The following is a 26,144-nucleotide window of genomic DNA, read 5'->3' on the forward strand; positions in this document are numbered from 1 at the left end:
CAAATTTCAATTTGTCATGCAGCTGATCATTTTGCATGGGTACAGTCTTAAAATGTCAGGTGTTTGGCTGGATAAGATGGAAACTATCTTTAAAGCAAAAATGTTGGCTCATACTTCGTCAAGTTAATCTAGCTCATTTTGAAATATTTGTACTTTGATCATGAACTGACTTAAATATTTGGATAAAGCAGCCAATTCCCATGGTGAAAGAAAGACTTGCATTGTGGTTGGGAAAATGTTGGAGTCCATTATTAAAGAAGCAGTGGCAGGACATTTGGAAAAGCAAAATTCGGTCAGGCAGAGTCAGCATGGAAGTCATGTTTGACAAATTTGCTGGAGTTCTTTGAGGATGTAACGAACAGGATGGATAAAGGGGAACCAGTGAATGTGTATTTGGACTTCCAGAAGGCATTTGACAAGATGCCACATAAAAGGTTATTGCACAAGGTAAAAGTTTTCGGGGTTGGGGGTAATATATTATCATGGATAGAGGATTGGCTAACTAACTAACAGAAAAGAGAGTTGGGATAAATGGCTCATTCTCTGGTTGGCAACCAGTAACTAGTGGGATGCCACAGGGATCAGTGCTGGGACCCCAACTATTTACAATCTATATTAACGACTTGGAAGAAGGGATTGAGTGTAACGTAGCCAAGTTTGCCAACGATACAAAACTGGGAGGAAAAGCAATGTGTGAGGAGGACACACAAAACCTGCAAAAGGACATAGGCAGGCTAAGTGGGCAAAAATTTGGCAGATGGATTATAATGTTGGAAAGTGTGAGGTCATGCACTTTGGCAAAAAAAAATCAAAGAGCAAATTACTATTTAAATGGAGAAAGATTGCAAAGTGCTGCAGTACAGTGGGACCTGTGGGTACTTGTGCATGAAAACACACAAGGATAGTATGCAGGTACAGCAAGTGATCAAGAAGGCCAATGGAATCTTGGCCTTTGTTGCAGAGGGGATGGAGTATAAAAGCAGGGAAGTCTTGCTGCAGCTATACAGGTATTGGTGAGGCCACACCTGGAATACTGCGTGCAGTTTTGGTTTCCATATTTACAAAAGGATATACTTGCTTTGGAGTCAGTTCAGAGAAGGTTCACTAGGTTGATTCCAAAGATGAGGGGGTTGCCTTATGAGAAAAGGTTGAGTAGGTTGGGCCTCTACTCATTGGAATTCAGAAGAATGAGGGGTGATCTTATCGAACCGTATATTATGAGGGGGCTTGACAAGGTGGATGCAGAGAGGATGTTTCCACTAGAGATTAGAATTAGAGGGAATGATCTTAGAATAAGGGGCCGCCCATTTAAAACACGAGAAATTTCTTCTGAGGGTTGTATATCTGTGGAATTTGTTGCCTCAGTGAGCTGTGGAAGCTGGGACATTATGAAACTGTCTTTCTTTCTGCCTTAAATTTATTCAAACGATAAGGGGTTATAGGGAGCGGGCTGGGAGGTGGAGCTGAGTCCATGATCAGATCAATCATGATCTTATTGAATGGCGGAGCAGGCTCGAGGGGTCGTATGACCTACTCCTGTTCCTATTTCTTGTTTATATAGTCCCTTTCATGACCTCCGGATGTACCAAAGTGCTTTACAGCCAATGAAGTACTTTTTGAAGTGTGGTCACTGTTTTAATGTAGGAAACACAGCAGTCAGCTTGCGCACAGCAAGTTCCCAAAAATAGCAATGTGATAACCAGATAATTTGTTTTAGTGATGTTGGTTGAGGGTTAAGTTATTGGCCAGGACACCAAGGATAACTCCCCTGCTCTTTGAAATAATAGCATGGATCCTTTATGACCGACCCGAAAGAGCAGACAGAGCCTCGGTTTAAAGCCTCATCCAAAAGGCGGCACCTTCAACAGCGCACTCTCTCAGCACAACACTGGAGTGTCAGACTAGATTTTTGTGCTCAAATCTCTGGAATGGGACTTAAACCCACAACCTTCTGATTCAAAGGAGAAAGTGACACGGAATGAAGGGGAATAGGTGAGTGAGCATGTGGGGAAGTTGGTCAGGTCAAATTCGAATGGTAGCAGAAAAAATCTGAAATTTGTAGGGGGAAGAGCAAAACTACATGAGAGAATACAAGAATTTTGGGTGGAAGATAAAGTGACATGTTTTTGTAAATAATAGGAATCTGCATGTGCACATTGGATTTCACTATAGGCAAACAAACCGGGATCATAGGCCAGGTAACATTTCTGGCAACAAGAAACTAGCTCCATGTGCCAGAGACATAGGTAGGTGACTGGAAAGAAACATGATGTCGGCATGCAGAATCCACAAAGGAAATAAATGGGTAATTTTGATGGTTTTAGTCATGTTCAGCTGGGACAGAAGTACCATTGGCACCTGGAATCATTGAAGAAAACAACAGTGCGATTGATTGAAATTGAAAGTTGGTTTTCTGTCGTCTTTTTCAGCAAAACCGTATGGTTCAACTTTACCAATGAGAAGCATGACACATTGTTTCTCCTGTAGGCTTTGTATGTTTCACACATGTCATTATATATTTTTGAATGCAAAATTAAGTTTTCTTGTAACCGGTTTGGAAAATGTAAGTGACATTTTTCTTCCATGCATGGATGACTCATTTACAATATTGCAGGATTGGTAGTCTGGTTCTGAGTTGAGGTTTCATATAAATTAAAATAATTGTATGATCTGTCTGGGTATCTGCTTTTAAAGTGATGTATGCTTTACATGTGATAGATACTATGTAACCTGAAAGGCTTGCTGTAAAGTGTTTTCAGTACATTCTCGGTGAGAAAACAGGCAAGTCCAACTGTCTCAACAGGTAAACGTCAGTGTCCTTTGTCTATCGTTTTCATACTGGTGCAACGTAAATGTAAAAATGCAGTTTGATGCATTTTTGCATCAGAAGGAAGTAAGAGCAAAATTGCATTTCACATTGAGACATAAATTAAAGTGCTTCATAGTTGAATTCTTTTTTAAGGTGAAATCACTTGCCTTGCAGGCAAATATGACCGCCAACTTGTGGACCACAATGCACCACAACAGCAAATAAGATAAATTGCCAGTTAATGTCTTAGTGATGTTCCCTGGCTTGCACTGTGTAGCATCCAAGTTTTCTGCTCTGAGGATCACCTCCGCTGGCGCACTATCTTTGCTTACATGCAGTTGGGCTTTGGGGCATATTAATCCAAGGTGAATATAAACATCCCAAAATTTTTTACAGGGTTTGAAAAGGTAGATGCAGGGAGGATGTTTCCTCTGGCTGAGTAGTTTAGAACCAGGGGTCACAGTCTCAGAATAGGAGTCGGCCATTTAGGATGAGATGAGGCGAAACTTTTTCACTCAGAGGGTCGTGAATCTCTGGCATTCTCTACCCCAGAGGGCCATAAAGGCTCAGTCATTGAGTGTATTCAAGACAGATCGATAGATTTTTGGATATTAAGGGAATCAAGGGATATGGGGATAGTACAGGAAAGTGACGTCGAGATAAAATATCAGCCATTATCATATTGAATGGCAGAGCAGGCTTGAGGGTCCTAATTTTGATCTTATTTGAGTACACTAAAATTCTTGTGGCCAAAGAATAGGCATCAGTTGCCACAGCTGAGTGCAGGATATGTATCCTTCCCACAGAAGAAAATTCTAAATCAGATTTATTTCAGTTTGCTGGTGGGTTATTTTGTCCTTAATTTGTGGTAATTTTTATTGAGCATTCAAATGTGATGCACTCTTTCCTAATAACCAAAGTGGTTAGCCAGGGTTGATATAACACAAGCATGTTCATTGAAAACATAGAATGGCTACAGCATGGAAGAAGGCCCATGCCGGCTCTCTGCAAGAGCACCTCAGCTAGTCCTACTCTCCTGTCCTTTCCCCTTTGTATCTGAGTGCATTAACAATAGAGGAAGAAGTTTAAGGTAAAAAGTGTTAAAACCTAATATGGGCTGGAATAGAATTTTGTATTTGTGCTTTTCGGGGTACAGCAACTCTAAGCAAGTTGGAATGGTCACATTTGATTTGCCATTTTTTTTATAATACTTGAATTTATGTGGCTTTATAGTGAAGCTTCACACTCTGGATTACATTTGGACTAGATTGATTGTTCTGCAGGAGAATGTTACATAAGACCATAAGAAATAGGAGCAGGAGTAGGCCATACGGCCCCTCGAGCCTGCTCCGCCATTCAATTCTATCATGGCTGATCTGATCATGGACTCTGGTCCACCTCCTTGCCTGCTCCACATAGCCCCTTATTCCCTTATCGTTTAAGAAACTGTCTATCTCTGACTTCAATTTATTCAATGTCCCAGCTTCCACAGCTCTCTGAGGCAGTGAGTTCCACAGATCCACAACCATCTGAGAAAATAAATTTCTCCTCATTTCAGTTTTAAATTGACGGCCCCTTATTCTAAGATATTGCCCTCTCGTTCTAGTCCCCCCCCTATCAGTGGAAACATCCTCTCTGCATCCACCTTGCCAAGCCCCCTCATAATCTTATCCGTTTTGATAAGATCACCCCTCATTCTTCTGAATTCCATTGAGAGGCCCAACCTACTCAACCCCCTTATCTCCGGAATCAAACTTGTGAACCTTCTCTGATCTGCCTCCAAAGCAAGTATATCCTTTCGTAAATATGAAAACCTAAACTGCACACTGTATTCCAGGTGTGGCCTCACCAATACCCTGTACAACTGTAGCAAGACTTCCCTGCTTTTATACTCCATCCCCTTTGTGATAAAGGCCAGGATTCCATTGACCTTCCTGATCACTTGCTGTACCTGCATACTAACCTTTTGTGTTTCTTGCACAAGTACCCCCAGGTCCTGCTGTACTACAGCACTTTCTCTCCATTTAAATAATAATGCTTGGATTTTTTTTCTGCCAAAGTGCATAACCTCACACTTTTCAACATTATACTCCATCTGCCAAATTTTTGCCCACTCACTTAGCCTATCTATGTCCATTTGCAGATGTTTTGTGTCCTCCTCACACTGCTTTACCTCCCATCTTTGTAGCGTCAGCAAACTTGGCTACGTGACATTCGGTTGCTTCTTCCAAGTCGTTAATATAGATTGTAAATAGTTGGGGTCCCAACACTGATCCCTGCGGCACGCCAATAGTTACTAATTGCCAATCCGAGAATGAGCCATTTATTCCGACTCTCTGTTTTCTGTTATATTAGCATGGATAGAGGATTGGCTAACTATTACACCCAACCCCGTGAACGTTTATCTTGTGCAGTAACCTTTTGTGTGGCACCTTGTCAAATGCTTTCTTGAAGTCCAAATGCACCGCATCCACTGGTTCCCCTTTATTCACCCTGTTCATTACATCCTCGAAGAACTTCAGCAAATTTGTCAAACATGACTTCCCCTTCATAAATCCATGCTGACTCTGCCTGACATTTTGCTTTTCCAAATGTCCTGCTACTGCTTCTTTAATAATGAACTCCAACATTTTCCCAACCACAGATGTTAGGCTAACTGGTCTATAGTTTCCTGCTTTTTGTCTGCTTCCTTTTTTAAATAGGGGCGTTACATTTGCTGGAACCTCTCCAGAACCCAGGGAATTTTGGTAAATTACAACCAATGCATCCACACAATCCCTGCTGCTACTTCTCAAGACCCTAGGATGCAAGCTATCAGGGGATTTATCTGCCTTTAGTCCTATTATCTTACTAAGTACCACCACCTCTGACGTAGATGTCTGTACCACTCGTCTTCATTTTATGTTCTTGCCTGTCAAATGAATTGGCCTTTAGGTTTTTGTTGGCATCCAGTTTACGCTCGGCTATGCCCACAGGAATACACTTCCTTTCCGCATCCCATATCTAGACTGAGATATTAAACCGATCATTCCCCACTTCTGTCTGTATTGGAGATGCTGCGAACAATCAAATCCATTCAGGTCTCCTTTTAATGTGTTCAGTATGCACTGCAGCACCTCTAGCAGTCCAGGTTTCTGATGGCAGTCTGTTGATGCCAGTTTATCACTGCTCATGTAAAGCCATTGACATTGTTGAATGCTTTGTTTACAATTCGATCGGTGACTTGGAATTCACAGATTATGCTTCCTGGTGTAGCCAAATCAATGTTGCAAGAGCAAGTGAGCTGCTTAATGAGCAAAATTCAGTTACTGTGGAAAGCAACTGGAGTGCTGTCCAGTTGGGGATGCTATCTTTCAGGTAAGACATTAAACTGAAACCCTGTCTATATTCCTAGGTGGACGTAAAAAAAATCTCATACTAGTGAGAGCAAGAGAGTTCTGCGTTCTGGCTAATGTTTATCCTTCAATCAACATTACTAAAACAGATTATCAAGTCATCCAGCTGTGTGCAAATTGCTACTTTTGCTGACATTAGAACCAATTAAGTACTTTATTGAAGTATAGTCATTGTGGTAAAATGTTTAGGGGCATCCTGATGAGATGAAAGATGCTATACAAGTCTCTTCCTTAAAGTCCTGTCAGTCAGACATGAATGTATTTCAGCGGTAATCATCATATTGGGGTTTCATTATTTTAATTGTGCCTCTAACCAACCCATCCAATGTTGCTGAATTTCACCATCCTCCTGTTTGTATTCTGATCTGAAGAAAACTGTCAACGAGTACAGTAACCAGTTGAACATTTATGCACTTTGCTAAATAACACTCTGTGCATGAAACTTCAAGAAATCTATTCCTACTTTGTATTTCCCAAATGTGCAGTCTTCTGGCCTCTGAACTCAAGCTGAGCAATCTCCTCCCAAAGTGAGAAATTCAAAAAGATCACACTACCTTCAATTATTCAAACAAGTCAGTTAGCCTAGGATGGAATGTGACATCAGTGGTGATACTTTATGTCTGAGGTGACTCTGCCTGGTGTAGAGCAATGATGAATAGAGCATGGGGAGAGGAGCCTGGAGAATTGTCCAACTCATTGTCCTCACTTTCAGATAATTGAGTCTCCTAATAGCCATTGAAAATACCACGTGGAACCTTTCCAGGAAACTTCTAAGCTATCTATAAATTGCATTGGTCAACCACAACAGTTAGCCTGGAATTTAATATGGGCAGACTTTAAACACCCCAGGGCCATCAAAGTCTACAGTGCAGGAAGTCAGGAGACACATTAAAGTAAGAACAAGATTCCCTGGACATCCAGAAGCAGCTGGCATTCTTTGAGCAGCCAAATTAAAGTCAGCCTCACAACTAGGAGGCTGATGATGGCAGCCATCCTTGTCTCAGATGTTGGCTCCTTCAGATGCTTGTAACTGAATCTTTTGGCACAGGTCATTACCCAAGTTTCATTCACATCTCAGCTGTTAGGGATAGATAATAAATTCACACGGTATTTCTCATTGGTGGGCAGATTGCACCAGTGTAATAAAGCTGTCCAAGTATTGGTCACTGTCACTAATCGCATAAAATGTGTTGACACCAGATCATGACCTATTCCTTCCTTAACTTTATACGAAAAGGTCATTACAGGCTGCCGTTGCCTAATGTTACTTATGTCCCCAATCAGCTGTGCACAGATTCATTAAACAAGTCATAGATGCATTGTTTATCAGAGCAAGTAATTTTGTCTCCTTCCTCATGGGCAACTAACAGCAGCAAGATGGGGTAATGCTGTGACAGGATTCCTGAAGGTCCAAAGAGTCCTAGACTTGGTCTTCAAAGCTTCCTTGATCAAAAATGATTCCTGTTTCTCCACGTGCAGCTTTTTATCATCATCATAGGCGGTCCCTCGAACGAGGATGACTTGCTTCCACATGAGTTCACAGATGTTTCAATGAAGGACCCAATGTTCTGAACTCCAGTTGAAGGGGTGGAAGATGTCTGTGTGTGGATTTTTTTTTAACATGTGACTTGCACATGAGCCACCACAAGGGCTTGACAGAGCTAGGCCTTTATCCAGTGGCAAGGGTTAACCAGGACGACTGGAGACAAGCTCTGCTATAAAGCTAAGTGGGCCCCATGAACATAAGTAGGAGCAGGAGCCAACCATTTGGCCCCCCAAGCCTGCCGCGCCACCCAACAAGATCATGGCCAATCTTCAACCTCAACTCCACCTTCCCACAATATTCCCCAAAATCTTATCGATCTCAGTCTCAATTACCCAACGACTGAGCCTCTACAACCCTCTGGTGCAGAGAATTCCAAAGATTCACCATCCTCCAAGTGAAGAAGTCCCTCCCCATCCCAGTCCCAAATAAGTGACCTGCAGAACCACATCTTGGAATTGAATACTTGCTTCTCTGGGAGTTGCTATGATGCCTGCAGCCCACTGCGTGGTACTTTGATCCAAAAGGGTATGTCTGGTTGTCCTCGACACCATCCTCTGCAGCTGTCTCATGATCTCCAATTTCCATGGGCGTGAGCTGAGCATTGGCACAATGAGGTCAATTCATGCACCAACAACTTGCATTTTATATAGCCCCTTTAACATAAGAAACTGTCCCAAGGAGATTCACAAATAGCTGTAAGAATTGACTCCCACAGGTACTAAGGCAATCATCCGAACAGCATGTAGCAGGCAGCCCATTACCAACTGCAAGAGATTTGTACCACTCTTGTTCAAGGCATCTTTTTTACATAACATAAGAACTAGGAACAGGAGTAGGCCATCTAGCCCCTCGAGCCTGCTTCGCCATTCAACAAGATCATGGCTGATCTGGCCGTGAACTCAGCTCCACTTACCCGCCTGCTCCCCGTGACTACTGTATCTAGCCAGTGCATTATTGTGCACATCTTCCTCCTCCCTGCATAAATATATCATTCACAGACTCTTCTCTCTGTGCAACAACTCACAAAGCTCCCATTCATGTCCACTAAAGAAAGCTACTTTTGTACCTTTCCAAGATCGATCAGAGCATGCACAACCTCACTGCTGCCAAAATGTTATTTGAAACCCTTTGTGGGAGGAAGGGTTTTGAGCTTCATACCACTGTGCTTCCTTTTGATGCCAGTTTGTGATGTGTACTGCTCCCCCAGGTACCCAAGTGGCAGCATACTTGGTGGCTGGTACTGATTCCAATAGCAGCCTATTGGGACTGAGGTGTGTGGGAGGGGTGTGTGTGTGGAGGGGGGGGGGGGCGTGTGTGGAGGGGTGTGGGCAGGGGGGGGCGCGCGTGTGGGGAGGGGGGACTGTGTGCATGTGGGGGGGCGGCGGGTCAGTCAGTCATGGGACAATGGCTTAAAAGGTGATGGTGAGGGAGTCAGTTAACAGTGACAGCTACAGAGGTAACTGACTTGGAGAAAGTGGGGTTGGAAAGTGATAGGATGATGTGGCTGGTGAGAGATGCAAGGAAGCCGTCAGACAGCCTTGTCTCTGATTAAGATCTCTGGTAGAGGTTGTGTGATACATGGTTGAGGCAATGGCTGTGAATAATATGGTGGGAGAGATTTAGGGAGGACAGGAGGTGAAATGAGCAAGGAGGCAAGTTGAGATGGAGATTTGAAGAGTTGTTCAATACATAGAAACATAGAAATTTACGACACAGAAGGAGGCCATTTCGTGTCCGCGCTGGCCAACAAAGAGCCACGTGGCCCTCGGCCTGCAGCTCTGAAGGTTACATATAAACCTATGAACAATGGCAGATAGGTAAAGAGCATCCAGCCCAACCAGTTCGTCCCACACAACTGTGAAGCACCATTTTACACTCCACCCCATCTGGAGCCATGCAATCACCTGGGAGATGCAAAAAAAACAGATAAAAACCCAGGCCAATTGGGAAAAAATCTGGGAAAATACCTCCATCCCATCCAGTCGATCAAAACTAGTCCAGGAGACCACTTTGGCCGTATTAGATTCCTTGAAGTACTTACCATCGTATCTGCACCAGCCAACACTAGGTTATCCAGTTTAATCCCACTTACCAGCTCTAGGTCCGTAACCCTGCAGGTTACGTCATTTCAAGTGCCCATCCAAACACCTTTTTAAATGTGGTGAGGGTTTCTGCCTCTACCACTTCTAGGCAGTGAGTTCCAATCCCCTCTACACCTTACAGCAACCACCTTTAAATCTATGCCCCCTCATAATTGACCCCTCCACCAAGAGAAATAGGCCCTTGTTATCCACTATATCCAGGCCTTTCAAAATTTTATTCACCTCAATGAGGTCTCCCCTCAGCCTCCCCTCTCCCAAGGTGAAGAAACCCAGCCTATCCAATCTGTCCTCGTAGCTAAGATTCTCCGTTCAGGGCAGCATCCTCGTAAATCTCCTCTACACCTCTCCAGTGCAATCACATCCTTCCTATAATACGGCGACCAGAACTACACACAGTATTCCAGCTGTGGCCTAACTGCTCTTGTATTCTATACCTCGGCCAATAAAGGCAAGGATTTCACATGCCTTCTTAACCACCTTATCCATCTGGCCTACTTTCAGCGATCTGTGGACAAGCACTCTAAGGTCCCTTTGTTCATCTACACTTCTATGTGGCCTAACATTTAATGTGTATACCCATTCCTTATTAGCCCTCCCCAAATGCATTACCTCACACTTCTCTGAATTAAATTCCATTTGCCACTGTTCTGCTCACCTGACCAGTATATTGATATCCTCCTACAGTCCATGACTTTCCTCTTCATTATCAACCACACAGCCAATTTTAGTGTCATCTGCTAACTTCTTAATCATACTCCCTATATTCAAATCTCATCATAGGCAGTCCCTCTTGCTTCCATTCTTAGCATGAGTTCTTAGGTGCCTGTAGAGTCCAATACGACAACCACAGTCTCTTGTCACAGTTGGGACAGACAGTAGTTGAAGGAACGGGTGGGTGGGGAGCCTGGTTTGCTGTATGCTCCATCCGCTGCCTGCACTTGATTTCTGCATGCTCTCGGCGACGAGACTCTAGGAGCTCAGCGCCCTCCCGGATGCATTTACTCCACTTAGGGTGGTCTTTGGCCAAGGATTCCCAGGTGTCACTCGGGATGTCGCACTTTACCGCTTTGAGGGTGTCCTTGTAACGTTTCCGCTGCCCACCGTGGCTCGTTTGCCGTGCGCGAGTTCCGCGTAGACCGCTTGCTTTGGGAGTCTCGTGACTGGCATGCAAACTATGTGGCCTGCCCAGCGGAGCAGATCAAGTGTGGTTAGTGCTTCAATGCTGGGAATGTTGGTCTGGACGAGGACACTAACATTGGTGCGTCTGTCCTCCCAGGGGATTTGTAGGATCTTGTGGAGACATCATTGGTATTTCTCCATTCTAGATCATTGATGTGTACCACAAAAAGCAAGGGACCCAGTACTGACTTCTGTGGAACCCCACTGAATACATCCTTCCAGTCACACAAACCTCCATCAACCATTTCCCATTACTTCCTATCTCTAAGCCAATTTTGGATCCAACTTGCCACTTTGCTCTGGATCCCATAGGCTTTTACCTTAGTGGCCATTCTGCCAAAAGCTTTGCTAAAGTCCATATACACTACATCGTATACACTACCCTCATCAACCCTCCTGGTTACCGCCTCTCAAAATTCAATCGGATTAGTCAAACACTATCTTCCCTTAACAAATCAGTGCTGACTGTCCCTGATTACTACTTGCCTTTCTAAATGTAGATTTATCCTGTCCTTCAGCATTTTTTCCAATAATTTTCCCACCATGGAGGTTAGGCTGATAGGCCTGTAATTACTCGGCCTATCCCTTTCTCCCTTCTTAAACAAGGGTACCACATTAGCAGTCCTCCGGCACCATGCCTGAATCCAAAGAGGAGTGGAAAATGATGGTCAAGGCCTCTGCTATTTCCTCTTTTGCTTCACTCAACATCTTGGATGCATTTCATCTGGGCCTGGAGACTTGGCCACTTTCAAAGCTGCTAAATCCCTTAATACCTCCTCTCTCTCTCTTTATTTCATCCAGAATTTCACACTCCTTGATAGCAGTATCTGCATTGCCCCTTTCCTTTGTGAAAACAGATGCAAAGTATTCATTAAGAACCATACCCACTTCTTCTGCCTCCCCACACAGATTGCCCTCATGGTCTCTAATAGGCCCTACCCTTTCTTTAGTTATCCTCTTGCTCTTAATATATTTATAGAACATCTTTGGGTTTTCCTTGATTTTACTTGCCAAGAATTTTTCATGCTCTCAGCATTCCTAATATCCTTTTTAATTTCACCTCTGAACTTTCTATATTCCACCACAGATTCTACAGTATTTAGCTGTCTGTATATGACACATGTTTCCCTTTTTTTCTTTATCCTCCCCTGTAAGTCTCTAAACATCCAGGGGGCTCTAGAATTGTTGTTCCCATCCTTTTTCTTTAAGGGCACATGTTTTGCCTGAGCCCTCTTTGAATGCCTCCCACTGTTCTGACACTAATTTACCTTCAAGTAGCTGTTTCCAGTCCACTGTGACCAGATCAGTTCTCAACTTGGCAAAGTTAGCTTTTCCTCCATTTGAGACTTTTATTCCTGGTCTGTCCTTGTCCTTCTCCATAACTACCTTGAATCTGACTGAATTATGGTCTCTGGCACCCAAGTGCTCTCCCATTGATAACCTTTCCACCTGCCCAACTTCATTCCCCAAAACAAAATCCAGAACCGCCCCCTCTTGTGTTGGGCTTGTTACATACTGACTAAAAAAGTTCTCTTGAAGGCATTTTGGGAATTCTGCACCCTCTATACCCTTCACACTATATTTGTGCCAATCAAAATTAGGATAGTTGAAATCCCCTACTATTACTGCCCTATGGTTTTTGGACTTCACAGAAATTTGCCTACGTATTTGCTCTTCTATCTTCCTCCCACTGTTTGGGGGTCTATAATACATGCCCAGCACTGTGATCGCCCCTTTTTTATTTTTCACTTTGACCCATATGGCCTCATTTGATCCCTCTAACATATACCTCCTTACAGTTGTAATAGTTTCTTTAATCAACACCACGACACCCCCGCTTTTTACCCCCCTCTTTTTATCCCCCTCTCTGTCCTGTATAAATATCCTATAACCAGGAATATTGAACTGCCAAACCTGCCCCTCTTTGAGCCATGTCTCTGTAATGGCTATAATGTCATACTCCCAAGTATCTACCTGTGCTCTCAGCTCATCTGCCTTATTCGCTATACTCCTTGCATTGAAGTATATACCATTTAGCACAGGAAGACCTCCTTGATTACTACTTACTAACCTTTGTTTTCTCTGTCTTACAGATTCACTTTCTACATTCTTGATTTCCACTTTTAGCTTTACTTCCTTCCCTATTGAATTGTTCTCTGGTTCCCAACCCGCTGCCCAGCTCGTTTAAACTCTCCCTAACAGCACTAGCAAAACTTCCCGTGAGGACATTAGTCCCGACGCTGTTGAGGTGCAACCCCGTCCGCTTGTACAGGTCCCATCTTCCCCCCCCAGAGGCAATCCCAATGCCTCAGGAATTTAAAGCCCTCCATCCTGCAACAACTCTCCAACCACGCATTCATCCTCTCTATCCTTATATTGTACTCCTTAGCACGTGGCACCGTTAGTAATCCGGAGATTACTAGCTTTGAGGCCCTACCCTTTTTAATTTTTCTCCAAGCTCCCTAAATTCTGCCTGCAGGACTTCATCCCCCTTTCTACCTGTGTTATTTGTCCCGATTATGGACCACAACCCCCCTGGCTGTTCACCCTCTTCTCCCCCCCCCCCCCCCCACCACCCCCCCACCCAGAATGCCCTGCATCCGCTCTGAGACATCCTTGACCGTGGCATCAGGGAGGCACTATACTATCCTGGAGTCATGTCTACGGCTGCAAAATTGCCTCTTTATTCCCCTAACTATTGAATCCTCTACCACTAAAGCTCTTTTATGCTTTGTCCCACCCCCATGTGCAGCTGAGCCACCTGTGGTGCCTTGGACTTGGCTCTGGCTGCACTCTCCAGATGCACCATCACCCTCACTGGTGCTCAGAAGAATATATCGGTTGGAAAGCAAGATGGACTCGGGGATACTGCTGCGTCACCTGCCTAGTATTCTTCCTTCATCTGGTGGTCACCCACTACCCCTCTGCGCGCATGCTTTTAAGCTGCGGGGTGACCACCTCCTAAAACATGCTATCCACGTAGCTCTCAGCCCCGCGGATGCACCGTAGTGACTCCAGCCGCTGCTCAAGCTCCGAAACGCGGAGCTCGAGTAGTTGAAGCTGGAGGCACCTCCTGCACACATGGTTGTCTAGGCTGCGCAAAGCATCCAGAACTTTCCACATCCGCAGGACATGCACTCCACAGGACTGAGCAGCCCTGCCATCCCTCTAATTAAACTTATCTGATTGGTAAGTATCTCTCTTTCTCTTTTATAATCACTTAACCTGCTCAGACGAGGGCTGTGAGCGGGCAGAGGTCGAAAACTCAGTTTGGAGCCGAATCCGAAATCGGCAGGGCACAAGGGACAGCTCACTCGGTAGCGGGAAGTTTCTGCAGGGAGGAACTTCCACCTGTCCTGGACCCAACAGGAAAACAGGAAACATAAGCTGTGGGCGACTAGCTCAAAGAGAATCATGAGATGGGATTTGGATGGTAGAGAATGAGGAGTTTAAAGGAAGCAACAGGGTGGGACAAGTTGACTTGCTCGCAGGAGAAGGTGGCAAGGAGTAGGGGAAGAAGAGACTACGGTGTGGTTTGGTGATGAGGGCCACACTGCAGGGCAGGTGGGGGAAAGAATATAATTGTATCTTTTCCCTTCAGAACAAGAAGGTGGACTTCATTTCATAACATTGCTTTGCTTTTAGAATCATGCAAGTGGTTTAGAAAACCTTCACTTCGCATGGGATCCAAGTCTGGTCTAATGTAAGTTACTACTATCCTCCCTCTGAACTATGAATTTGTGTTATTGGAAAGCTGCCATTTTGATGCTCTGGTGTCTGCCAGGAGAATGAGAGATTTTCATGTCTCCGTAATTGAACATTCCAGCCGGATTTGGCAGAGCTATATGTGGACCACCTCCTAAACTCTAATGCAGAGAGATAATGTGTTTATGGTTATATAAATTAAGCAGTATGTTTGCACAATCCAATAAATGCAGTTATTTGGAAAAAAAGAACTATTTGTGGTCCTTGATCTCGATTGATTTATAGTAGGTCTTTAACTGCTACCAAGAACAACTAGTACAATAGGCTTGTTCTAACAAGGTACAATAATATGCCATCTGTTGTTGTACATGACGTGTGAACTGTTGAGTGAAGTGTTTCAGATTCAGTTTTCCAACAGTAACGGTGCATTATACACGATTGATTGGCGGCTCGAGAGAACTATATAGTCTTCAAGTTGCATTGTAATTTAGCTGTTGCAAATTAATTTACAATGTGACACAAAATAATTTGAGAGATATACTTATGGCAGTTCTATTTTTGCTTTCCAGAAACACGATCAGGGACATATCCTATTGGATTTAGTCTTCAGACACCTTGATCTGACTGAGCGAGACTACTTTGGTTTACAACTGGCAGATGATACAACAGACAGCCCTGTGAGTATTGCTTTCAGTCTCCCTTCTTGGAGTAAATTCACAAGCTCTGTAATTTACCAGTAAATAAAATGAAAAATATATTCTCATGTGGGTTTGCAACTTCAGTTTAATGTTAACCATTCCAAGATGTGGTTTTTCATTAAAAATGAGCTGATTGCATTTATTTAAACTTCAGGCATGCCGCTGCAATAACATAGCGATATGTTTTTGCTGCCAATGCATATCTAGACTGTAGGCTTCCTTGGCGAGAGTAATCTTTTTTTTAAATAAAAGGACATTTATATAGTACCTGTGTTGTGCGAACTTGATGTCATATTTGGCAGATCTTTGTGACTTGGCAATTCTGAAGGTGTAATATAAAGAAGTTCATCATGAGTTTGAGGAAGTAGTCACTTAACTGTTTGTCTATTTTGCACTGATGGATATGTTCCTGTAATAGATTGAACTTCCCTCATCCAGCACCATTCCCAGGTGGCACACGTGCAGAACTCCAACATGAACAAATTGAAGTCCTTGCTCGCTGCCGTCTCCCACAATCGCTGACTTGACCCCGCCCCACGATCCACCACCCCCATCTTTCTACTCCTGTTTCTCTTCCCCCCCCCCCCCCCCCCCAAATGACTATCTCTCTGCTGCACTCCTAGCCCCAAGCCAGAAATCCCCTTGCTCAGTACCTATACCATCCAATTTAACGTGACCTCCCCTTATCCGACACAGGCCAGGTCCCGAGGGTGCCGGATAAGAGATTCAACCTGTACTAACTACTGTCACATTGAGTATTTTGTGCTGCCTGCTTTGATCCTTGTCCAACCAGAAATGTGTGTGAGACTCTTGTAGCTCATTTCCTCCCCCTGATGTGTACACTGGAATCAACCATAAACTTGCACTACTGAGATACTTGTAGCTAGGTTCATGGTGATCTAAATATATAAAACAATGAAAACATTTTATTATTTTGGGGGATGTGGGCATAGCCGATCAAGCGGTCTGCTGGATGTGTTGAATGTTGTATTCAGTCAGGTGTTGGAGAGGCTTTGGGAAATCCGGTGATGAGACTCTCTACAGAAAATCCAGCCTCTGACTTGGTCTTGCAGCAATGGCATTTATTTTCTGGCTCAGTTAAGTTTCTGGTTAATGGTAAGCCCCAGGATGTTAATGGTGGGGTACTCGGCAATGGTAATACCATTGAATTTCAAATGAAGGTGGTTCGGCTCTTGTAGATAGATGGTCATTGCCTGACACTTGTGTGGCGCGAATGTTACATGCCACTTTTCAGCCCAAGCTTGGATGTCGTTTAGGTCTTGTCTTGCTACATGCGGGCATGGACTGCTTTATTACCTGAGGAATTGTGACTGGAGCTGAATACTGCAATCATCAGCAAACAGCCACACTTCTGACCTTTATGATTTGATTAAGTAGCTGAAGATAGTATGGCTTCGGATGCTGGGCTGAGATGATTTGACCTCCAACAACCGCACCCATCTTCCTTTGTGAAAGTTATCACTCCAGCCACTGGAGAGTCTTTCTCTGCCATCAGGCCCCACAATTCCTGTTGATTTCAGTATTACTCGGCCTCCTTGGTGCCACATTCGGTCAAATGATGCCTTGATGCTAAAGGCAGCCAATTTTCTCCTCACTTCTGGAATTCCGCACCTGTGTCCATGTTTGGACCAAGACTAATGAGGTCTGAAGCGAAGTTGTCCTGGCAGATTCCAAACTGAGCATCAGTGAGCAGTTATTGGTGAATAAGTGCTGCTGGATAGCACTGTTAATGACTCCTGCCATCACTTTGTTACTGATTGGAAGTAGGCTAATACAATGGTAATTGGATGGGCTGGATTTGTCCTGCTGAGAACATACCTGAGCATTTATCCATCACTTCTGGTAGATGTCAGTGTTTAGCTGTAATTAAACAGCTTCGGTAGGGACACAGCAAATTCTGGAGCACAGGTCTTCAGCACTACATTTACTGCTCTTGAAAACAGAAGTCTGAGGAGTGACCTAATAGAACTCTTAAAATTATGAAAAGTTTTGATAGAGTAGACACAGAGGCCCCAAGTTTCCACATGATTTGCTCCTGATTTTTAGGAGCAACTGGTGTCGAACGGAGTATCTTAGAAATCGGAATTCTCGTCATTTAGTTTGCTCCAGTTCTAGTCAGTTAGAACAGTTTCACTTTGGAACAGAATTTTTTTTTCAAAAGGGGGCGTGTCCAGCCACTTACACCTGATTTCAAAGTTTCGTGAGTGAAAACTTACTCCAAACTAACTTAGAATGGAGTAAGTGAAGATTTTTGTACGCTCAAACCTTGTCTACACTTTAGAAAATCAGGCGTAAGTTACAAATCAGGCATAGGGAATGGTGGGGGGGGGGGTGTTTAAAGGGAAGTTTACAAACATTAAACACTTCAGTTTTACAAATAAAGAGCCATCAATAATAAATGATAAATCAACCAATAAATCAATCAAAAAAAATTAATAATTTTTTTTTAAATCAATAAATAAAACATTTTCTACTTACCGGCAGCACCGGGAGCCCTCCAACAGCGTGCTGCGATGCCCCCCTCAGTGTGTCTCTGTCAGTGTCTCTATCTCTGTCTGTCTGTGTGTCTCTCATTCTCTGTCCGTCAGTGTCTGTGTTTCTGACAGCGAGGGGGGGGGAGGAGGAGATTGAGGGGGGGGGAGAAAAGGAGATTGGGGGGGCGGAGGGAAGGAGATTGGGGAGGGGGGTTGAACGGGCCGGGCCCGAGACTTCGGGTAGGGCCCGTCCCCAGCACCAGATTTACAGGTAGGTGGCGTTGGGTCGGGGGGGTGGTGGGAGGGAGGTCGGGTCGGATCGTCCGGAGGCGGAGGGGGTGAGTGGGTGTCGGGTCCGGGGGGGGGAGGGGAGAGAGCAGGTGTCGGGTCAGGGTCCGGGAGCGGGTGTCTGGTCCGGTCCAGGGGCGGGAAGCGGGAGTCGGGTCAGGAGGTGGGAGGAGCCTTATTCACGGAGCCCCAGTGAGGCCATTCGGCCAGGGCTAGGGGCTGCGTGCTTCGGGCCCCTCCCACACAGTTTTGGGTGCCTGGAGCTACTGCACTTGCGTGCCCACTGTAGCGCGCATGTGCAGAGGTCCCGGCACTGTTTTCAGCGCAGGGACCTGGCTCCGCCCCCTACAGCTCCTGCTGCGCTGCGCCGAGGGCCAGAGGACCTGCAGGGAGGTGGAGAATACGGAGGTTTTTTTGTGGCGCGAAAAACGGGCGTCCAGGTCGGGACTGCGCCGTTCTAGGCGCGGCTCGAAACTTGGGCCCGGAGATTGTTTCCACTTGTGGGTAAGAGCAAAACTAGAGACCATCAATATGAGATAGTCACCAAGAAATCAAATAGGAATTCAGAAGAAACTTCTTTACCCAGAGTGTGGTGAGAATGTGGATTTTGCTGCTACAGGGAGTAGTTGAGGCAAATGGTATTGATGCATTTAAGGGGGAGCTATATAAACATACGAGGGAGAAGGGTTCGAAGATTATGCTGATACAATTGCGACGTCCGGAATCTGGAATTATTGTCTTAAAAACGGACATTTTGCGCATTCCAGATGGAGTTGTCTGGCATTATTGTCTGAAAACCAGACATTTTTGAGGCGGCAAAGATGGGGATGAGGAAACCGGTGAAAAGCGAGGGGCCGCGGCGGCGGGAATGGGCGAGGAGTGATGTGACTAAGGTGTAGAGGAGATGAGCGAGTGATGGAAATTCAGCACCTCACCCACCCTCTGGCACCCCGCCAAGAGTCCACACCCACCCACGGGCCTGCTCGTCAATGACCAACCACTGGACTCTCGGACCCTACCTGGAGGGGTTGAGCCATCACTGGGGTCAGGAATCCTTCCCCTCGGCTCCGGAGAGCCCTGAGCACCAGTGCGAGGTCCGAAATCCAGAAAAACCCGAAATCCAGCATGGATTCGGTCAAGGATTCCAAATTTCAGACTTTATTTTCTTGTCTGAAATCTGGAAAAAAACAAAATTCGGCACAGACTCCATCCCAAGGTTTCTGTATTTTGGACATTGTACCTGTAGTTAGATGAGGAAGGATGGAACGAGGCTTGAGTCGAGCATAATTGCCAGCATAGACTGGTTGGGCTGAATGGCCTGTTTCTGTGCTGCATATTCTATGTGATATGTAATGCATCCAGGATGATTGCGTCCATAGCCTTTGCTGTGTCCAGTTACAGATTGTGATAGGAAACAATTCTGTTGCTGCTGATAGCCTTGTGGACGCCTAGTTTTGAGCTGCTCAATGTCGTAATGAACTCCAAGAGGTAGCCGAGTTGAAGGCATTGCATGAAATGATATTCGAACAGGTGACCAAATACTTCAATGCCAGAGGTTGGGGCCTGGACACCAATGGTGCAGTGAAAAAAAATGGGGATGTACAAGAGGCCAGAGTTGGAGAAAGAGTTCTGAGGGTTGAAGGTGATTACAGAGATAGAGAGGAATGAGGGGCCTTGGAAGGATTGGGACATTAAGATGCAAATTTTAAAATCGAGGCATTGTTGGACTGGGAGCCAATCTAGGTCACGAGCATGGGGCGATGGGTAAATGGGACGGTGCGAGTTAGAATATGTGCAGCAGCATTTTAGATGAGCTCAAGTTTATTTAGCGTGGAAGATGGGAGGCTGGTCAGGAGAGCATTGGAATAGTGGAGGTCACAAAAGGAAGGAATGAAACTACGGGACATGTTGACTAGTAAATGATAAAATGTATCAGGAAATTCTTTAAAGAGTGATCAATGTATGGAATAAACTTCCAGATAGAGTGGTGGAGGTAAAAACCCTAGACAGTTTAAGAAACAAATTGGATGCTACAGTGGGAGAATGATGTTTTTGCCTCTTCGGGTGAGTGAAGGAAGATTGGCCAAGTGCCTTCCTTGTCTGTAAATTAGCTTGTTAGTGCTCTGATTTGGTGCTCCCTCTGGTCAAGAAACTTTAAAATGAAGCCTTCTATACAAGCAAGTGTGATTATCATCTGAGCAAAATGGCAACATTATGCTGCAAATTTTTTAAAGGCATGGTAATTAGTGGGGTGCTCCAGGGATCACTGCTGGGACCCCAACTATTTACAATCTATATTAGCGACTTGGAAGAAGGGACCGAGTGTAACGTAGCCAAATTTGCTGATGCTGCAAATATGCGAGGAAAAGCAATGTGTGAGGAGGTCACCAAAAATCTGCAAAAGGACAGACAGGCTAAGTGAGTGGGCAAAAATTTGGCAGGTGGAGTATAATGTTGGAAAGTGTGAGGTTATGCACTTTGGCAGAAAAAAAAAATCAAAGAGCAAGTTATTATTGAAATGGAGAAAGATTGCAAAGTGATGCAGTACAGTGGGACCTGGGGGGTACTTGTGCATGAAACACAAAAGGATAGTATGCAGGTACAGCAAGTGATCAGGAAGGCCAATGGAATCTTGGCCTTTATTGCAAAGGGGATGGAGTATAAAAGCAGTGAAGTCTTGCTACAGCTATGCAGGGTATTGGTGAGACTGCACCTGGAATACTGTGTGCAGTTTTGGTTTCCATATTTACGAAAGGTGGTAGTTCAGAGAAGGTTCACTAGGTTGATTCCGGGGATGAGGGGGTTGACTTATGAGGAAAGGTTGAGTAGGTTGGGCCTCTACTCATTGGAATTTAGAAGGATGAGAGGTGATCTCTTATCGCAACGTATAAGATTATGAGGGGGCTTGACAAGGTGGATGCGGAGAGGATGTTTCCACTGATGAACGAGACTAGAACTAGAGGACGTAATCTTAGAATAAGGGGCCGCCCATTTAAAACTGAGATGAGGAGGAATTTCTTCTGAGGGTTGTGAATCTGGAATTCGCTGCCTCCGAGAGCTGTGGAAGCTGGGACGTTGAATAAATTTAAGACAGAGATAGACAGTTTCTTAAATGATAAGGGAATACGGGGTTATGGGGAGCGGGCAGGGAAGTGGACCCGAGTCCATGATCGGATCAGCCATGATCGTATTAAATGGCGGAGCAGGCTCGAGGGGCCGTATGGCCTACTCCTGCTCCTAATATGTTCATTGCAATTCTTGAAAAATACTGGCTTGAAGCTATATGCCTCTTGTAGGGACAAATCAGACTAATTTATTTTGAAAAGGGGTTGGAAACGTGCCACTGTATTTTTAGGCTGAGAAAAGTACATGTTTCTATACTGTGGAGAAATGGTACATATTACAAAAAATGTAGAATATTTTTTTGAAGAATTTAAATTGTAATCTACCAGAAACTTTTAAATACAGATGCTAGTCATAAAAATAAATTGGAAAATAGCATTATAGTTGCACATGCTATTTTAATAGTATTTCAAGATTAAATCTTACACTGCAGAGTGAATTTTATTTTAAACCATGGGAAGTTTTTTAATATAGCTTATCTTAAAATGCAGTTTATCGTTTTGCACTTTTCCTTTTCCCTATTCCTCAAACATTTCGAGACAGCAGAGGAAAAAATTATGGTGGTTGTATTTAGCTTGAGCACAAAATATTGGTCTCTGCCCCAGCACCACTTCACTTGGTTCTTTTTCAAATGCCACTGGTGAACCATTTGCAAAACAAATTACTTTAGAGATATCGGCTTACTCAACAATTTGCACAAGGTTACACCATTTTTTTTTTAAACTACACAAGAATTTGCATTAAAAAACTGTTTTATATTCTGTCATTGTACTTTACAGTAGTGATGGCATATGTTTTTTGTCTTTTTTTATTGAGACCGTTTTGAGTGCAGTCTGGTTTCCACAAGCTTCAGTTTTGCAGGTGGATTTTTGTAAGCCAAACTCTGGAGGAAATTATTGCATTGAACCATTTCAGGTTGTGATTTTTTTAAATGTTTTACAGCGATGGTTAGATCCAAACAAATCCGTCAGAAAGCAGCTAAAAAGTAAGTAACATTTCGAATGTTCGTAAAACCATTGACTCGTACTGCTGGAAATCACTTGTTCAAGCCTGTAATTCTGGAGTCAAATGCTGTTTTTTTTTTATTGTAGGAGGATCCCCATATAACTTGAATTTTAGAGTCAAATTTTTTGTGACCGATCTCATTAAGCTACAAGAGGAATACACAAGGTGGGTGCTGAAAATAAGTAAAAAGGGAGATGGTGGGGTGGGGAGGACGAGAGGGTTAAGAGTCTAAGATTAATGACCAGGACCGTTTAATTGTAATTGGTCGTCATTTCAGTTTGTTCACAATGTTCCACCGAATACCACCCATGACTTTTAGACCCATCGGATGCAGGGATCTACTCTTAGTTATTTCTCTGCATAAAGTTGTTTTTTTGACTGTTATATTGAGAATCCCCCAAGTGGGGAGTTGGCTTTAATGTAAGTTGCTGCAACATCAAAGGTGAGATCTTGCTGCTGATCATGGAGCAAATAGAAACAGGATAGTCAAGTTTTGATCGTTCGTTTTCCATTTGAGAAAAAATTGTGTGGGGATTGCATTTGAAGACTGTTCCTGTCTTACAGCAAATTGCAGAATTATTCTTTTTATATATAAAGGAATGATTTTATGTTGTGCCTTTTGCATCCTCAAGGCATTCCGAGGTGCTTCATAACCAATTATTTTGAAGTGTAGTCACTATTATGTAGGCACATGTGGGAGCTAATTTATACACAGCAAGGATCAGCAAATGTCAATGAGATAAATGAACAGTTAATCTGTTTTGGAGGTGGTTGAGAAAAAATATTGGCCTGCATACTGGAAAACCCTGTGCTGCTCTTGGAATAGTGACATGGGAATCATCCACCTGAACAGACAGGTAGGGTCACGGTGTAACATCTCATCCAAAAGACTGCAATCCCACTGATGTCGCACCCGCCTCAGTGCTATGCTGAGTGTCTGCCCAGACTATGTGCTGAAGTCTTTGCAATGGGGGTTGAGCCCATGATTGTTGCAAGATTTATACTTCACGATGTGTATAGTGGGACTGGAATGCTTTTTCTGGGCACCTATTGTAAGTGGAAATATTCCCTCCAGGTTAGCCTAATCAGAGAGACAGGTTAAATCCACTTTCCCAACAATTTGTCTTGAGCACAAACTTCGAGCCTTCCAACCTCCTATTTACCACGTGCTCGTGCTGTTGTGAGGAATTGTCAATTCAGTGTAATAATCTACTGAATCATGGACACTCGCACTCATCCCTAGCTAGTTTCAGGTCGTTTACATTTATTTCGCATCGATCTCTTTTGGCTGTAAACAGAGGAGGACTCAAGTCAGTAGTGATGGATTGATGAGATGTGAAAGGACAATGATCGATTTTGCTGCATTATCTCGCTCCCCCTAAATTTGAAGTAACTGTCAATCTGTTAAAACTCTGTCATTGAATGTGTCCAAAGTCACCAGTTGTTTGAAGTGCTTTTTATTTGGAATTAAGATTTTCTTTTCTATATACAGAGCCTCGATCAGACCCTATCTGGAGTACTGTATTAGTTTTGGGCACCGCACCTCAGGATGGATATATTGGCCGTGGAGGGGCTGTAGTGCAGATTTACCAGCATGATACCAGGGCTTAAAGAATTAATTTATGAGGACAAGTTGCATAAACTTGGCTTGTAATCGTGATTTTAGGCAAGCTAAATGTCACACCCTTTCAAATACAGCAAGTCCTGATATTTACATTGTGCAAGCATCAGCAATTTAAATTTTCAAACTAATTTCGGATCCTTTGAGGTCAAGGAAATGTACTTGGATCATAAGCTTAGCAACAGGTAATGACATAAGAGTGGGTTACTGAAATAGGCAGTGACTGACCTACGATGATAATACCTTTTGTAAATGCAGACTGCAAGTATACCATTTAGTTGTTTCATATCAGTAGTTGTAAAGGCTCTAATTGTAAAGTGGATTTTCTGCCAAAAGCAGTTCATGCAAACGTAAAAACGTCATGTTGAAGTGGTGGTATTTTAGTAAAGTTTAACTGACAGTTTCAATTGATTAACAGAGCAGTGTTTTTATTCTGTGTAGGGTTCCTCTCCTTGTTACGTATCAGATTTTGTTTTGATAGTTTGACAAAGACAAATCTGGGTCCGGTAACACATACTTTTGTTTTCTTTCATGAGTGCTTATGCCACCAGGTGACCAGCAAGAGGAACAGCAAGTATAAGTCACTAACTACAGTGAAGGAACTGCATTAGTGCTGGTGATTTTCTGTGTTCTCACAATGATTTTGAAGGCCTTTTATGTAAATAAAAGTTTGTCAGTCAGTAAAATTTTCCATATTCTGTGTATTTTCATAGTCTAAATGCACTTTTCTGAAGCCATTTTTTCCTGCACCTGAGGAGAATTTATTACTTTTCAGTAGCAAATAACCATAAGTCTTGGTATCCATGTTGGCAAAAGAACCAGAGGTGACATAAGGAAAAACATTTTTACACAGCGAGTTATGATTTGGAATGTATTGCTTGAAAGGATGGTTGAACCGGATTCAATAATAACTTTCAAAAGGGAATTGGAGAAGGAGAAAAATGTGCAGGACTATGGAGAAACTAGTAGGGAAGTGGGACTAACTGGATAGTTTTTTCAAAGAGCTGGCACAGGCACAATGTGCCGAATGGCCTCCTGTGCTGTATCATCCAATGATTCTACACCTGAATGTTGTGTAAGCAGAAATTAGTGGGTTTTACTGTTGATGTCTACTGAGTTAATGCATGTAATGTTCTTTGGGATGCATTGGGAGCCGGCTGGGTAGCTGGATTGCTTTCTAATGACTGGTCTGACTGATGTGAAAAATGTGTTAGAGAATTTGGGCTCAATTTACTCCAATGCTGTTTTTTTGGTCTTAAGTTTTTCAAAAAAATTACAATTTTCCGGAATCATTGTGTGCCAGTGTAACTCGATTACAATTTTTTTAGGTTAGTTTTTTTTTTGAGTCATAGGGGGCGTAACCTGCCACTCGCAACAATTCTGGCCATTTAGACAAGTTTGGCCAGCTACGATTTACACCAATTCTTAGGCCGGTGTAAGTATCCTCTGTAGAAAAACTTTCGGGTGGAGTTTAGAAAATCGGCACAGGTAAATAAATCAGCGTGGAAGATGCCCGGACAGCAGCAGCAGGAGAGGTAAGAGAGAATGGGGGGAGGAGGAAGTCTTTCGGGCATAGTTAGGAGCAGAGACCGGGAGGGAGGAGCCCATTTGGCCAGAGATAGGTGCGGAGACCGGCATTAGGAGGCCATTCAGCCAGGGATAGGTGCGGCGACCAGCACTGGGAGGCTGTTCAGCAGGGACCGGGAGGGAGGAGGCCATTTGGCCTGGGATAGGAGCTGGCACGGGGGGGGGGGGATTTTAATAATTTAATTGAGGTAAGTTGCTGCAATGTTTAATGTGCTTGTGCAGGTTGCTGTGAGCTGGCTGTATCTTTTTGGTGCAGATCTTGGGCTTCACCCCCAAAACTAAGCGGTACCAAAATGAAGAACTCAAATGGGGAAACTTGGATGATTTTTTTTGGGGGGGAGGCGGGCAAAAAAACGGGCGTAACTCTTCAAGTATGCCAAAAAACAGCTTTGGGGTGAATTGAGCCCTTTGTTAGGACAGTAGGCCAATTAAGTAGAAAATATGAATGACTTATGTATGATAACTGAAAACTGGAGGTCTACATCCTCTCTTTCTCTGCAATCCCACCACTACTTTTGGGGCAAATGCCACAAAGCAACACTTGTTAAACTAGTGTGCTACTTATAATTTTCACATTGTTCTGGAAAGCCC

The 26,144-nt window shown here is 43.8% G+C and overlaps 1 protein-coding gene across 6 annotated transcripts in view; it reads left to right on the forward strand.

Annotated features, from left to right (window-relative positions):
• The window catches only part of ptpn4a (protein tyrosine phosphatase non-receptor type 4a), a 287,492-nt gene that overhangs the window by 105,893 nt on the left and 155,455 nt on the right, over window positions 1-26,144 (forward strand). For all 6 annotated transcript variants that reach the window (XM_070875277.1, XM_070875279.1, XM_070875282.1 and 3 more), the window contains 3 exons: window positions 15,306-15,413; window positions 22,283-22,325; window positions 22,432-22,510. In XM_070875277.1, the coding sequence (XP_070731378.1) occupies window positions 15,306-15,413; window positions 22,283-22,325; window positions 22,432-22,510 (230 nt within the window). The remainder of the gene's footprint in view (window positions 1-15,305; window positions 15,414-22,282; window positions 22,326-22,431; window positions 22,511-26,144) is intronic.

This window comes from Pristiophorus japonicus, chromosome 3, assembly GCF_044704955.1.
Source record: "Pristiophorus japonicus isolate sPriJap1 chromosome 3, sPriJap1.hap1, whole genome shotgun sequence".
NCBI classification, from domain to species: Eukaryota; Metazoa; Chordata; class Chondrichthyes; family Pristiophoridae; genus Pristiophorus; species Pristiophorus japonicus.